The sequence below is a fragment of the Eulemur rufifrons genome, chromosome 19 (assembly GCF_041146395.1).
Source record: "Eulemur rufifrons isolate Redbay chromosome 19, OSU_ERuf_1, whole genome shotgun sequence".
In the NCBI taxonomy this organism is placed as follows: Eukaryota; Metazoa; Chordata; class Mammalia; order Primates; family Lemuridae; genus Eulemur; species Eulemur rufifrons.
Genome location: NC_091001.1, coordinates 19,657,159 through 19,671,668, shown reverse-complemented (window position 1 = coordinate 19,671,668; position 14,510 = coordinate 19,657,159). Strand labels below are relative to the sequence as shown.

At 52.2% G+C, this 14,510-nt stretch overlaps 1 protein-coding gene across 1 annotated transcript; it reads left to right on the top strand.

Annotated features, from left to right (window-relative positions):
* Positions 1-763: 763 nt before the first annotated feature.
* On the top strand, positions 764-13,939 carry SLC34A2 (solute carrier family 34 member 2). The gene is made up of 12 exons (XM_069494225.1): positions 764-875; positions 972-1,106; positions 2,113-2,241; positions 3,937-4,080; positions 5,628-5,739; positions 7,587-7,782; positions 8,483-8,578; positions 9,321-9,441; positions 10,551-10,718; positions 11,765-11,881; positions 11,978-12,102; positions 13,199-13,939. The coding sequence occupies exons 1-12, from the start codon at positions 764-766 to the stop codon at positions 13,817-13,819; spliced, it is 2,076 nt and encodes a 691-aa protein (XP_069350326.1). The 3' UTR covers positions 13,820-13,939.
* The last annotated feature ends 571 nt before the right edge of the window (positions 13,940-14,510 follow it).

The window sequence follows — 14,510 nt, the reverse complement described above, 5'->3', positions numbered from 1 at the left end:
ACTGCTTTGTCTCATGTGTGTCAGAGCGCAAGGCGTGCCAGAACTGGGCTGTCAAGTGTGTCCGGAGCCGCAAAACTGAGACAGGCTTTGTGGAGAAAATGGGTTACAAGGAGATCTTTAGAGCAGGCTGGAAAGAATGTGGTTCTAACAAAGGGTCATTAATCCAGGCAGCATGGCACAGTAATAATTGCTACTATTTATGGGATGCCTGCTCGATGGCAGTCACTTTCCAGACCTTTAATTTCACCATTAATCTCATGTCATCTTTAATCTCACAACCCTGCAAGGTATTACACAAAGAATTTTTGCCTTTTTATAGATGGGAAACTGACCCTTTGTGCTCAGGCCTATACACACCCACGCAGAAGTAGCACTGCTGGATTTTAAACCAGGTCCAATGAGTCATGCTTTTTACACAATAGCCTGGTGGTAGGTGAAGCAGGCAGGATGCATAAGAGCATATATATTAAGTCGTATGTGTATGTCGAGTCCACTGGAGGGGGTTTTGCGTAGGTTTGCAGTTGACTTACCTTAGTGGTTTGCGTTAGTGACAGCTTGGTGAGTGGTGAGGGAGAACCGCGGAAGAGTGAATGTGGCCCGGGCATGCAAGACTCCACGCTCGGGGGGCGCAGGCACAGCACCTTGCCCTTCCTTTCACTCCCCTGAGCAGAAGATTTGCGACCCAAGCTTCTCTCCCTTATGGCACCTGGGCACACCTTCTTTCCATGGCTGCTTGTTTAAACTGCCTTCCCCTCCACAGAACATGGCTCCTTGGCCTGAGTTGGAAAATGCTCAGCCCGAGCCCAGTGAGTACATCGAAGAGGCCGCGGGTCAGCAGCCCCCCACCGGTGACAAAGGCAAAGAGACCGACAAAAGTAAGTGCCCCTTGCCCGGTCCTAGTCCGGCCTCCCTCAAGGACCCGGGGAGTCTCAGCTTTGATTCTTCATGGCTCTTGTTGCTTGTTTGGGCAGATGACACCAAGACCCCTGTCACCAAGATTGAACTTCTACCATCCTACTCCATGGCGACGCTGATAGAGGAACCCACAGAGGTGAATGACCCCTGGGACCTGCCTGAGCTTCGGGACACTGGGATCAAGTGGTCAGGTAAAAGTGAGGCCAGCCAGGGCAGGTGGGAGGGGAACTGCCTGTTCGCCATGTCACCTCCTTCCTGTCACCCTGGGACATCCCTAGTCATCCTGGCTAGGGATGCCAGCCCCATCTTTGAGGTTTAGAGTCACAGAACAATGTAGTTATTGGGGACTCCTTTGTCCTTTCTTTCAACAAATGTGCCAACTCTGGGTTATAAGCAAGGCAGACCAGGTTCCAGGTACTGGGGGCAGTGCCATGGATACGGTGATCAACAGACAAGGCCCCCTTGCTCTTACAGAGCTCCTCGGAGGGGTGCCCTCACCTAAACACAGTACACAGAACAGCCAGCGTGCAGCAAACACTCCCTTCTTTCCCACGTGTATGTAGGGCACGAGGTCTGTCTGTGCACCAGGCAGCAAGAAGGGGACAGGAGGTGGGAGGGGAAGGAGAGAACTGTTCTGAAAGTAAGTGATTCAGGATGATGGAACGTGGATAAGAAAAAAGAAAAAGATGAAAGTGAAGAAAACAGCAGTCAAGGGTGCAGCATCTCAGGATGTCTGTGGGCCCGGGCCCTCCACAAATTGAGGCTGTGATTGCTACTGTGCAGCCACGTTCTAGAAAGTATTCTGTGCTGTTCAGAAGGTGCTTTGGAGAGCCATTATCTCTGACCCTGCACTTAGCAGGTGGCCAGCGCTCTCAACTGCCTCGCTCAGTGGCACTGCGGTTCAGCCGAGCAAGGAGCCTCATTTGCTTTTCTGTGTCCCAGACCACAGCGAGCCCCTCCTCCCGCTTGCAGACCCTTTAGAGACACTTCACCAGGGGTTTCAGCTAAAATGGGCCACAGTGGTAACTTCCGTGAGAACCGCAGCAGTGGATGCGTCCGGCTTGGAGCCTCGCTAGGGAGAAGAGCTTGCAGCCTCCAGGCTGGGAGGGGAGGTGGGGGGACTTCGGAGCTCGTTGCCAAATCTCAGTGTTTCAGACACTGAAAGCTTTCGTGCCTTTTTCTCCACTTCCCCCACAGAGAGAGACACCAAAGGGAAGATCATCTGTGTCCTCCAAGGGATTGGGAAATTTCTTTTGCTCCTGGGGTTTCTCTACTTGTTCGTGTGCTCCTTGGACGTCCTCAGCAGTGCGTTCCAGCTGGTTGGAGGTAGGGATGAAAGGCGCAGGGGTCGAGGGGTGAGGGGGTCTTATGATTGAATTTGGTTCAGAGAATAAGTCAGCAAAGCCTCCTCCAGCTGCAGCCCCCTGGAGTGTTTTAGGACTGGAGCCCACCTCGGATCATCTTATGAAGTCTGTGTCTCCCATTTTTTAAATTAATTAAGTTTTGAGACAGAGTCTCTCACTCTGTCACCCTGGGTAGAGTGCAGTGGTATCATCGTAGCTCACAGCAACCTCAAACCCCTGGGCTCCAGTGATCCTCCTGCCTCAGCCTCCTGAGTAGCTGCGACTACAAGTGTGCACCACCACACCTGGCTAGTTTTTCTATTTTTTGTAGAGACCGGGTCTCACTCTTGCTCAGGCTGGTCTAGAACTCCTGACCTCAAGCGATCCTCCCACCTCGGCACTCCCAGAGTGCTAGGATTATAGGTGTGAGCCACCTCGCCAGACCTATGTCTCTCATTTTATAGAAGAGAAAATGGAGGCCTTGGCTCAGGTGGCCTAGACCAGGAGACCATTTGTCCACACGCCCCAGGCAGGATGCTGTTTGACATAAAGACTTATCTGAGGGGGTTCGGCTGTCTTTGGGTCCCTCCCCAACAGAGGGACCACTCTCAAGCCAAAGCAAGTTCAGAAATCAAAGCTGGGCCCTTGCTGGGGGACGGACAGGGGTCCCCACACTGGGGAATCTGCATCCAGTGCAGTTACCTGCACATCTCTCAGCACTGAGTGTGCTTATGCAGTGAGCGGCCCCCAGAATGAGGTCGCCATGTGCGTGGTCACTTTTGGACTGCAGTGGGTGACCACAGCGACGGGCAGCACTCTGAGTGCCTACTGCGTGCGAGCTTTTCCAGGGGCCTCTCACCAGTACTCCTTCCCAAAGCCTTCCCGTTTACAGAGGAGAGGACTGTGGCTCAGAGATCACTGACTGGCCCTGAGATTCACAGCTGGGCATTCGCGTGGTGGGATTCAGTCTCATATCTGGGTGACACAAAAGTCCACAGATTTCTGCACCCCTTTGAGCCTCTCTTGAGAACCCATCTGTGTGACCTGGAAGAGTTGGGGAGAGAGTGGGTGCTCCTCGTGGGACATGAGGGGCAAACTGACTTCCTGGACACTGTTCTGGGCCTCCTGGTCCAGGGCAGTGTGAGCAAGGGACTCGGCTCTCTGACTGTCTCAGACAAGTCATGTGTGTTCTCTGGGCCTCGGTCTTCTTTATGAATGGATTGGAGAAGGGATGGATGGTCTCAGAGGCTGGGGCTTGGGCTGGGGGGATGGAGAAGATTCACTGTTGGAGGATAAATCTTCTGAATTGGGAATATATCCCAGAGGCAGAGGAATTAGGGCAGCAAGTGGCTCACTGGCACCCGCTGGGCCCAGTACAGAGCTGAGGCCAGGTTCATGGTCACAGAAGGCTGGAGAAGGGCTTGCTGATGTAGGGAGAGGTTGAAGGAGGGGAGGGTGCAGGGTGAAGGGGCAAGAGGAGCCAGGGGCTGATGGTGGGGAGGGGAGGAGATCAGAGAGGCCGCGCTGGGCAGAAGCACGAGGAAGCACAGTCCCATAGGCAGCAGCAGGACAGCGGGCCGGGCTCCCCAGCCTGCAGCCAGCTGGCCTCGATGGGGCTTCTGTTTCCTCAGCTCCCACCTGACCTCCCCAGTCACGTGGCTGTCGGTTTGTTTTTCAGGAAAGGTGGCCGGAGAGTTCTTTAGCAACAGCTCTGTCATGACCAACCCTGTGGCAGGGCTGGTGATCGGGGTGCTGGTCACCGTCCTGGTGCAGAGCTCCAGCACCTCCACGTCCATCATCGTCAGCATGGTGGCCTCCTCGCGTGAGTCCGGATTCACTCTGCTCTGCCGCTGTCTTCCTCTCTGGCCCAGCTCCGCCGTGTTCCGCTCTGGACCCCAGGCAGCTTCCTGTTTCCATCTGGCTGGATCTGGAAATGGACCCTGATGCTTGAGGACTCAGTTCTGAATTCTCTAGAACTGTGCTGTCCAGCCTAGTAGCCATTGGCTATTTAATATTATTGGACCTTAATTGATTTAAATATAAAATGTATAAAATTCAGTCCCTCAGTTGCACTAGCTGCATTCCCAGTGCTCAAGGGCCACATGTGGCTGGCAGCTTCCATACTGTACAATGTAGACAGAGAACATTTGCATCATTGCAGGAGGGTCTCGGGGGGGCCTCTGTCCCCCCCCTCCCCCTGACAGGGACAGGGCCACTGTCAGTATGAAGAATAAAGACATCTAATCACGTAGCACTTGGGCTTGGGGACAACTGAGCTTGGAGAGGTAGCACTCGAACTTGGACCTGCCTGATCCTTGCTCCAGCTAAGTTGGATAGACCCTCTGAAGGGGACCAGTTTGAACTGAATATTTTTCAGCCCAAACCAACATTTTAGAAAAAAATTAACTAGACTCTTCTGGGTTCAATTAGAAAAAGATATTTCATCTTCAAAATATTTTACTTGCATATGTCAGAGAATTGTGGCAATATACCAATTTTATTAGAAAAAGGATTATACTGCCAGGAATTGGACTAATAAATAAACAAGTGTTTAATGTCTGGTAGGTAAATGACATTTCCTTAAAGATGAGTCTTTGTGCTGTGTACGGCTGACTCAACTGTACATGTGAGCCCTGGAACTCCTCCACCTAAGTCCTGAAATATTGGCCGCTTCATGGTCTCCTTCAAGCTGGCCTTACCTCTGTGATAGGATGGGGAGAGGAACTTAGAAAGGCATTTTTAAACTGAGGACAATGGAAACTGAGGCTTTAAGAGGTCTGTAGATTCCCTGAAATTGCATGCAGGAATTTTTTTTTTTTTTGCACACATGCATATTTCTTTTTTTTTTTTTTTTTTTTTGAGACAGAGTCTCACTTTGTTGCCCAGGCTAGAGTGAGTGCCGTGGCGTCAGCCTAGCTCACAGCAACCTCAGACTCCTGGGCTCAAGCGATCCTCCTGCCTCAGCCTCCCGAGTAGCTGGGACTACAGGCATGCGCCACTATGCCCGGCTAATTTTTCTATATATATATTTTTTTTAGTTGTCCATATAATTTTTTTTCTATTTTTAGTAGAGACGGGGTCTCGCTCTTGCTCAGGCTGGTCTCGAACTCCTGACCTTGAGCGATCCACCCGCCTCGGCCTCCCAGAGTGCTAGGATTACAGGCGTGAGCCACCGCGCCTGGCCCACATGCATATTTCTATGGTGACACACCCTAGCTTTTATCACAGCGAGGTGCATGACCCCCGAGAGGATAAGAACTCCTGCTTTAGGGGATTACCAGCATGAATGAATCCAGCCCGCCTTGGGCCATGTGGGAACGTGGCCAGGTGCCTCCCTAGACTTGCTAATGGCTCTTTTCCACCCTCTAGTGCTGACCGTGCGGGCTGCCATCCCCATTGTCATGGGCGCCAACATTGGGACCTCGATCACCAACACCATCGTGGCGCTCATGCAGGTGGGAGAGCGGAGCGAGTTCAGAAGGTAGGAGGCTCAGAAACCAGCCTGTGCTACATCCGGCCCACCGCGTTTGGCCATGCTGTTGTAACTGCCTGTAACTAGCTGCTAAGAACATGCTTGTCACGCTCACTCCGGAGCGCCTAGAACTAGCCACAGGGGATGCAGCTAGGATTGAATCACATACTTCCCGGTAGATTAAACCCAGCTCCCTGATCTGCAGAGCAGGGATAATAGTATCTATCACCACTGTGCCGTTTTCAGGATTAAACACAAGCATGTACGTAGGTGTCTAGCAGAGTGCCTGGCACGTAGTCAGAGCCAGAAACTCACCTGTTGGGTGGTGGAGTTGAAACAAGGCAAGTTAGGGTAGGATTTATTGTTTCGCTTAGCCATAAATGATTACAACTAACTTACTACAATTTCCACTTTTGGGCAGTTCAACCTGCGCCATTTTTTCCTTTGTTCTTCACTTACATATCAATAAAAAGCAAAATGTAGTTGTTGTGGATGCATAAAACCTGAAAATAGAGCAGATTGACTATTGGAAACTCTTTCCAAAAAGATTAATGTGAAAATCAGGTACATTTCGTGGCCTCTTCTCTCCTGTGATGGGCTCTTTCCAGAGTTTATTAAAATACGGAAGCAGTTCCCAGCGTGCCTATGTGATGTGATCACGCTGCGGCTCAGGCAGGCCCCTTACCTTCCTAGAACAATAATTACTCGAACATACGGCTCTAAAAACACTTTGACAAACTATTAACAAATATTTGTGTCATTTTACATGACATCAGCAGTGTTTGAAAGTGTCTTCAATCACCTTCTCCACGAAGAATACAAATACTTAAAAAAATAAATATTAGCTACTGTGATGAGTGAAAATTCATGTGATAAGTAAATATATTGCAAATGTCTTTTGTTACTAGGAAAGTTAAGCATTTTCCCACATGTTTATTAGCTTTGTCTATCTGTTCCCATCCCACATTCTGTTGGTTTAGGGTATCTTTTGGCATGCAAATTTTTTAAAAGGAAACCTTTTTCACTGAGGGGGGAAAAAATCTCAAGCAGAGTTTCTTAATACGGAAATAGGATGTACCTGAGGAGGAATCTTTGGACCTCCTCAGGTAGATGCCAAGTGTGGTATATATTAGCCTTGTTTCCTGTGGAGTCTATTCATGTGTTTCATCAGACTCTCGAGATCTTAAAAAAAAAGGTTAAGAATTCATTTGCATAGAGGACTTTGATGGTTACCTTCATACAGATCCCCACCCTTCCAAAGGAAGGTTACCTTCAATACACGTGATTCAAAAGTAGTCTTTTTTCTTTTTCTTTCTTTTTTTTTTTGAGACAGGGTGTTGCTCTGTCCCCTGGGCTAGAGTGCAGTGGCATCACTGCAGCCTCAAACTCAAGCGATCCTCCTGCCTCAGCCTCCTGTGTAGCTATGACTAGAGACATGCGACACTACACTCAATTTTTATTTTGGTAGTGACAGCGTCTCACTATGTTGCCCAGGCTGGTCTGGAACTCCTGGCCTCAAGACATCCTCCCTCCTCAGCCTCCCAAAGTGCTGGGATTACAGGCATGTGCCACCTCGCCCCACCCAAGAGATGCAATTCTTTGAAACAGCAGTTACTGAGCTAATTATTCCAGACATAACCTGCTTGCTCCCCTTGGGTTCCGCATCTGTCAAATGGGAATAGTAATGGCACCCACTTTGGGAACTGCTGTGAGAACAAAGATGAGGTGATCGTACACATGTGTGCCCACGTGGCTGACCCTAGCAGATGGTGGTAGATGACACAAGTAATGATCCACCTCCACTGGTGCCCACTCACTCGCTGACTAATCTGGCTGTTGGCGTCCCATCTCTGCAGGGCTTTTGCGGGAGCCACCGTCCACGACTTCTTCAACTGGCTCTCTGTGTTAGTGCTCTTGCCCCTGGAGGCTGCCACCCATTACCTGGAGATCCTGACCAACCTCATGGTAGACACCTTCCACTTCAAGAATGGAGAAGATGCCCCAGCACTTCTGAAAGTCATCACAGACCCCTTCACAAAGCTCATTATCCAGGTACCCCGGCTCCTTCAGAGAGGGGAAGGCACCAGCTTCCTGTCCACTCCATCTCCCACCCCTCTGGGCTGACAGAGGTGGACAGAGTCTATAGACACTATTCTGTGGCAAGGGAGCAGACCTCTAGGGACACTTGACAGCATAGTCAGCCTTGTTTCCTTGGCATCCAGTGATGCGTTTCTTTATTGGGGTGGGGGTGCTTCTTACAGTTGGACACTTGGGACCACTTCATTCCCACTACTGTCCTCAACACCAGTGGGCTTACTCATGGTCAAGTGTTACCCTACTCCTGGCCAACAGGAAGGACGCTTTCCTTCCCTGCCAGGAGCCACCTCACCAACCCGCTCCCTGGGCCTGTCCACATGATCAAAATGAAAGAAGGCTCTGTGGATGTTGCCTTGGGGAGATGGGGCCATCGGGGACCTTGTGCATTCACTTTTACCTTCTGGTTTTCTGTCATTCAGTCATCCAGCAAACATCTTCTGCCTGCCTCCTAGACAGCAGTGCCTGTGTTCATACAATCATTCATTCATTTATCATGCACCTGTTCAGGTCTAGGTACCGTGCTCCACCGTGGCAGTGCAGGTGGAGTGGGTCCCATTCACCTTGGCAGGAGCCCTTCTCACCTCAACCCCCTGCCTTTCTGTCCCAAATAAGTTCTGAGGACAAACTGACTGTTTCTGTCTGTTGCTTTCCTCAGCTGGATAAAAAAGTTATCAACCAAATTGCAATGAATGATGAAGCAGCCAAAAACAAGAGTCTGATCAAGATATGGTGCAAAACTTTTACCAACGTGGTGAGTGTCCAAGAATATCGGCGTGCGGGTAAACCCTTGCATCCAAACTTTAAGCAAAATCTTGCGTTCAAGGTGAGCGGATAAGTCAAAGGAAAGAAAAATGGGTGGCCCCAGAAAACCAAAACTGGCCAGTGAGATTCCTTTAGCAAATGAGTCCTTGAATGCTGGATATGCTTAAACAGTAGGACAGACAGAGTCCCCTTGCCCCATTCCACTCAGTGGAGACATTGTTCCTGCCTTATCCTATTTCCATGTCTCTTGGAGAAGGCTGATATCCTGGCTACCTCTCTGTTCCCATTTTTGGAGGGAACCATGGAAATAGTCCATCACACCCTACAAGTGCTGGCAGCAGGTGGCATCTCTCACTTTCCAGACTCTTCCAGAGTGTTCCTCTTTGGAAGGCCCACAGCATTCCTGCCCTCCTATATCAGGGAACCTAGCCGGCCTCCTCTGGGGCTGGAGCTCACCCTCCTTCTAGGGTGCACGTGTATCTTTGATTTTTGTGGAGTGCTGCAGACTGAGGCTAAATATAAACACTAGATGTTTTTGAATAGTGAAGGCTGATTTTATTTGTCCCCAGATGTTTTAAGAGCTATCTAATAAAGGTGAATAACAAGTCCCCAGAGAGAAAAGAAACATTACGGTGGAGCCACTGCACACACCAGTGTGTATGGTGTCTCCCCCCTCATTGCCCTCCTCCCAGCCCTCATTGTTGTGGACATTTGTCATGTTTGTCATCCAGACTCAGATGAATGTCACTGTCCCTTCACCTGAGAACTGCACCTCCCCTTCGCTCTGTTGGACGGATGGTGTCAGCACGTGGACCATAAAGAACGCGACCTACACGGAGAACATTGCTAAGTGTGAGTGGAACCCACCAGATTGGCCTCGGGGGCGGTGACTGGGGTGTGGATGGTGTTTCTTATCTGTGTGGGGCCCCGGTAGTGAAAGAAAGGACAGTGAGCACCCGCCCTACATCAGGCAGCGAGCAGCGTGCTTTCACAGGGACTGAGGGGACAGGCCCGAGGTCCTGTAGGAAAGGGCAGAACCAGGACTTGAAGCCCAGTTCCTCTGGCACGCCCATACCGCCTCAGAACTCAACAGATTCCAGAGTACTCCCTCCATGTGCCTCAGTGTCCCTTTCTCAACAACTCCGGGGAGGTGACAGCCAGATTTGAAGGAAGGTGTGGGACCCATACAGAACAGATACATTCAACAGATACAGTGAGTACAGCAGGCCCCATTCAAGGCGCTGGGCTGTAGCACTGAACAAAGCCCTGAGCCTACATGATGCTCTGATTCTTTTAAGAAGCCATAATTTTGCTCCTGGAATCTTTTCTAACCCAGACATCCTTAGTTCTTCTAATTATTTCTTATATACTCTTTGTGTGTATCTGGTTCTCTCTCCCTCCCCACCTTCCTGACGTTAATTCTGAGCAGTATACCTTGATACTCCAGGTATACTTTACCCAGTAGAACTTATCACCTCCCATGTTCTAGGTGTAATGCATTCATTAATATAACCAGGGCTTGCTTGCTGGAATTATCATAGGGACACACTAGGACTTTGAAAAACAAGAGATTTGTTTTATAATTAGCAATATCCCTTACTCTGACTTCCCCATCCTACTCCTCAAACACCTTCAAAAATTCATGAAGGAAAAACAGCATGGGCTTTAGAGGTAGAAGAACTGGGCTGGATGCCTGGGTCTGCCCCTGACTAGTTGTGCGATTTTAAGGACCTCACTTCATCATCCAGCCTCATAAGCTCCCACTGGCCAGAACATAGTCTCAGGGGCTACACTTAGCTGCAAAGCAGATGGGAAGGCCGATCTTTACTTTGGGCTGCCATGCATTGAGCTAATGACCAAGATCTATTAGTAGGAGAGAGAAGGATGTTGGGGAATAAAACCACAATTTGTAGCTGCGGTGGCTCTGTACCCTCCTGACGAGGTTCTGCATGATCTCTCAGGCCAGCATATCTTTGTGAATTTCAACCTCCCGGACTTTGCTGTGGGCATCATTCTGCTCATAGTCTCCCTGCTGGTCCTCTGCGGCTGCCTGATCATGATTGTCAAGCTCCTGGGCTCAGTGCTCAAAGGACAGGTCGCTGTTGTCATCAAGAAGACTCTCAACACTGGTAGGTACCCTGCCCCCAATTCTGGGCCTCGAGGGATGGCATCACCTCGAGGGATGGTCGCTGGGGGCGGGAGGGATCCTTAGGTTCCCATCTCGCAGGGGCTTCTGCATGGAGTTTCTCTGTCAGATCTGATCAGCTGTAGAAGTTAAGGTGTCATTCACCCTGGAAGTTTTTCTTGGTGTCCTAAGTGGGATCTGGGGAGCAGCACAAGCTTCTGCTGCGCGTTGGCAAGGTCCTGAGAAGCAGCCAGCCCAAGACCCAGACTGCCGAGAGTCAGATTGTCCAAAGCCCTTTCTGGCAGGTCGTCCAAATGCCCAGGATAAGAGGATAAGAGGTGTCCATTCTTGTCCCCACTTCCCTCCACTCAATGGGAGACAGTGTGGTTCTGGGTAAATACATCAGCATCCTGAGTCAGCCAAGGAGACCCCACTGGCCAGGAGCAGCTCCCGCCAAGCATGGCGTCCTGCCCTGCGAGAGCATCCCAAGCCAATGATACCAGCACCCTGTGAAACTCAATAAAATACGGCCGAGAAAATCTGCCTCCTGGGTTGTCTTGAGGGCGAGCTGAGCAACTCTGGGGGCCCGAGGGGTGTGCAGCACTGATGTGGTGCCCGTGGGGCAGAGGGCTGGCTTGGTAGGGTTGTTCTAGCTGCTGCGTTTTCTCGATGCTCCTTAAGGTGGAAACGAAGGTGGAAGGTGTGCAGCAATGGGAGACCGGAGCAGGGGAGGAAGTGAGGGCCAAGTGCTCTCAGTGCTTTGTGGGAGAGCGGGTTCCCTGTTTCTAACCTGACCTCCGGGGAATCTGCACTTTTGTCTTCCTAACACTCACCCACATCCTTGGTTTCACCATCTGGATATGCAGGATGAAAGACTGGCTTCTAAAAATCCAGTCTGCAATCTCAGACCACGTATGGAGTGGGGAGGTGTCTACGCAAGCTCACGCTCTAGCCCGGCCCCAGTCCCGGGGTCCTCTGGCGGTGCCAGCTGCACCTCTGTCCTACACCTTCCCCGGAGGGATTGAGATCTCTTCTCCTTTTGTCTTCCAGATTTCCCCTTTCCCTTTGCCTGGGTGACTGGCTACCTGGCCATCATCGTGGGGGCAGGCATGACCTTCATCGTGCAGAGCAGCTCTGTGTTCACGTCTGCCATGACCCCGCTGATCGGTGAGTTCCTTCTCCCTGGCTTCATCCCCCGGCATCCACCGCCATTTCTTGTCACCACCCGGGGCCGATGCCGTGTGTCTTGTGTTTTTCCTGCAGGTCTCGGTGTGATAAGCATTGAGAGGGCATATCCACTCACGCTGGGCTCCAACATCGGCACCACCACCACCGCCATCCTGGCCGCCTTAGCCAGCCCAGGCAGTACGTTGAGGAGTTCACTCCAGGTCAGGACGTGCTGCACGGGGCAGGGGCCGCCTGCGGGTGGGAACCAACCCCATCAGTGGTCTTGCAAACCAGTTTCTAACAAGAGCCAGCCATTTCCCTGTCGTGTCCAAACGATGGAACTAAGAGATGGAGGGGAAGCCACAGGGAGAGAGATCGGAGCAGCTCAGTATGGGAACAGTCAAAGCCACCACTGCTGAGAGAGGCAGTTAGACGCACACTGGCTGTTGCTTCCACAAAGGCGGGGTGGTCACTTGATAGACACAGAAAGAGAACTTAGGAAGCACAGACGTCACCTCCCATCTTCTCACCACCCCCTTGGGGAGCTCTGCCTGCGTAGCAGGTCACCTGTGCCATCGGCCTGGCATTTCAAAAAGAATCAGGGGGACCTGCCTTGCCCGGCTCAACAAGGTCACTTTGGATAAGACCTTTGGGATTTGAATCCTTATCCCACCATTTGTACACCAAGTGACCTTTGACGAGTGACCTAACCTCAACACCAATACCGGGATTTGAATCGCACCTCTCCACCCCCCACCTGTGTGACTGAGGAAACAGCTTAACCACACGGTGCCCCCATCCTCTCATGTGTCAAGGAATGACGGTTGCCACTTCGTAGGGTGTTTTTGAGGATGGAAATAATTCCCATAAAGTACTCTGCATGTAGCAAGCACTCTAGACATGCTTGCTGCTGCTTTTATTTTTTAGGAGCTGGAGCCATCCTTCCATTCTCGCTGCCCTGTTTAGAACGGACCTTCAGCCAAGGAAGCAGTGACCCTATGAGCTTTCCTTTCTGCCCCACCTGCTCTTAACGGCTCTGCCAAGGCCCTGGGCAGCAGCGGGCATATCCCGTGTTAGACTGGGCCTAAAGGGCGGCAGGCCCTTGAACACAGCTGTGGTTCAGCCCGGTCTGCCCCTGCCCCCCCTCCCCTCCTCCTGGACACCTAGTAGGTCCGCAGGGAATCAGGTCCCCCTGGGCCGAGCCACAAAGACACGGAAGGGCCGTGGCCCTGCTGGGGGTGCCTGCTGGCTGGCCTGACCCCGCCCCACCCCAGCCCAGGCAACAGACCCTGACCCGCCCACCCTCTTGCCTTGCAGATCGCGCTGTGCCACTTTTTCTTCAACATCTCGGGCATCTTGCTGTGGTACCCGATCCCGTTCACTCGCCTGCCCATCCGCCTGGCCAAAGGCCTGGGCAACATCTCAGCGAAGTACCGCTGGTTCGCCGTCTTCTACCTGATCATCTTCTTCTTCCTGACGCCGCTGTCGGTGTTCGGCCTCTCGCTGGCCGGCTGGCCGGTGCTGGTGGGCGTGGGGGTGCCGATCCTCTTGGTCATCCTCCTGGTGGTGTGCCTCAGGCTCCTGCAGTCGCGCTGCCCCCGCGTCCTGCCCAGGAAGCTGCAGAACTGGAACTTCCTGCCCCTGTGGATGCACTCGCTGAAGCCCTGGGACAACCTCATCTCGTCGGTCACCAGCCTCTGCCAGAGGCGCTGCTGCTGCTGCTGCCGCCTGTGCTGCCTCCTGTGCGGCTGCTGCAAGTGCTGCCGCTGCTGCAAGTGCTGCCAGGACCTGGAGGAGGGGCGGGAGGCGCAGGGCATCCCCGTCAAGGCCCTCAGGGCCTTTGATAACGAAGCCATGAGCAGAGAGGCCCAGGAGGAGGTCGAGGCCCAAGCCAGTGGCCCAGGCCCAAAGGTCGTGTCCAGCAGCACGGCCTTGTAGGGGCGGCCCAGGGGTGGGGGGAGGACCTCGGGTCCTGCAAGCTCCGCTCCCTCCCCGTTCCGTGCACCTTCCACCACCCCCGGGGGATCTGGCCCCCATTGAGCGGAGCTGGCACCAGTCCTAACTCATTCCCGTTGGCCCAGTATGTCAGCCCGCAGGTCGGTTTTATCTCAGCCTCTCGTCCCTTGGCTTTCCACTCCCAGGAGGGCACGAGACAAGACTGAAGGAGGACTAGACAGTGAACCTGGCTGGACGGATGATCACGTCTGCTCCTGCACATAGCTGGGTTGGTCCATAGGACCCGTGTTTCAAACTGACATCATCCTCTTCAGAAGGAAAAGGCTCAGGGGAGGAATGTATGGCAGGTTCTGAAAGGTGGATATATGAGTGCGTAGGTGGGTATGTGCACGTAGCTCAGGCATCTCTCTCTTTTTATCAAAGTCTGACTTCAGCCAACAGTGGCTCCCCCCAACATCCTTGACCCAGGTCGGCCTGGGTTAGGGGACATAGTGTAATTGTTTGGAAACTTGGACGACTGCAGGTATGGGCCTTTCCCACTGCCCAGTGCCCTCCAGTTCCCTGTCAGGGTTTCCTTACCTGGGCAGGTGTATTAGTCCAAGCAGTTCACCTGCAGCGTCTGTCCTCAGGTTTCCAGGGTGGAAGCCACACCTGAGCTACAGAGAGAGGCTCA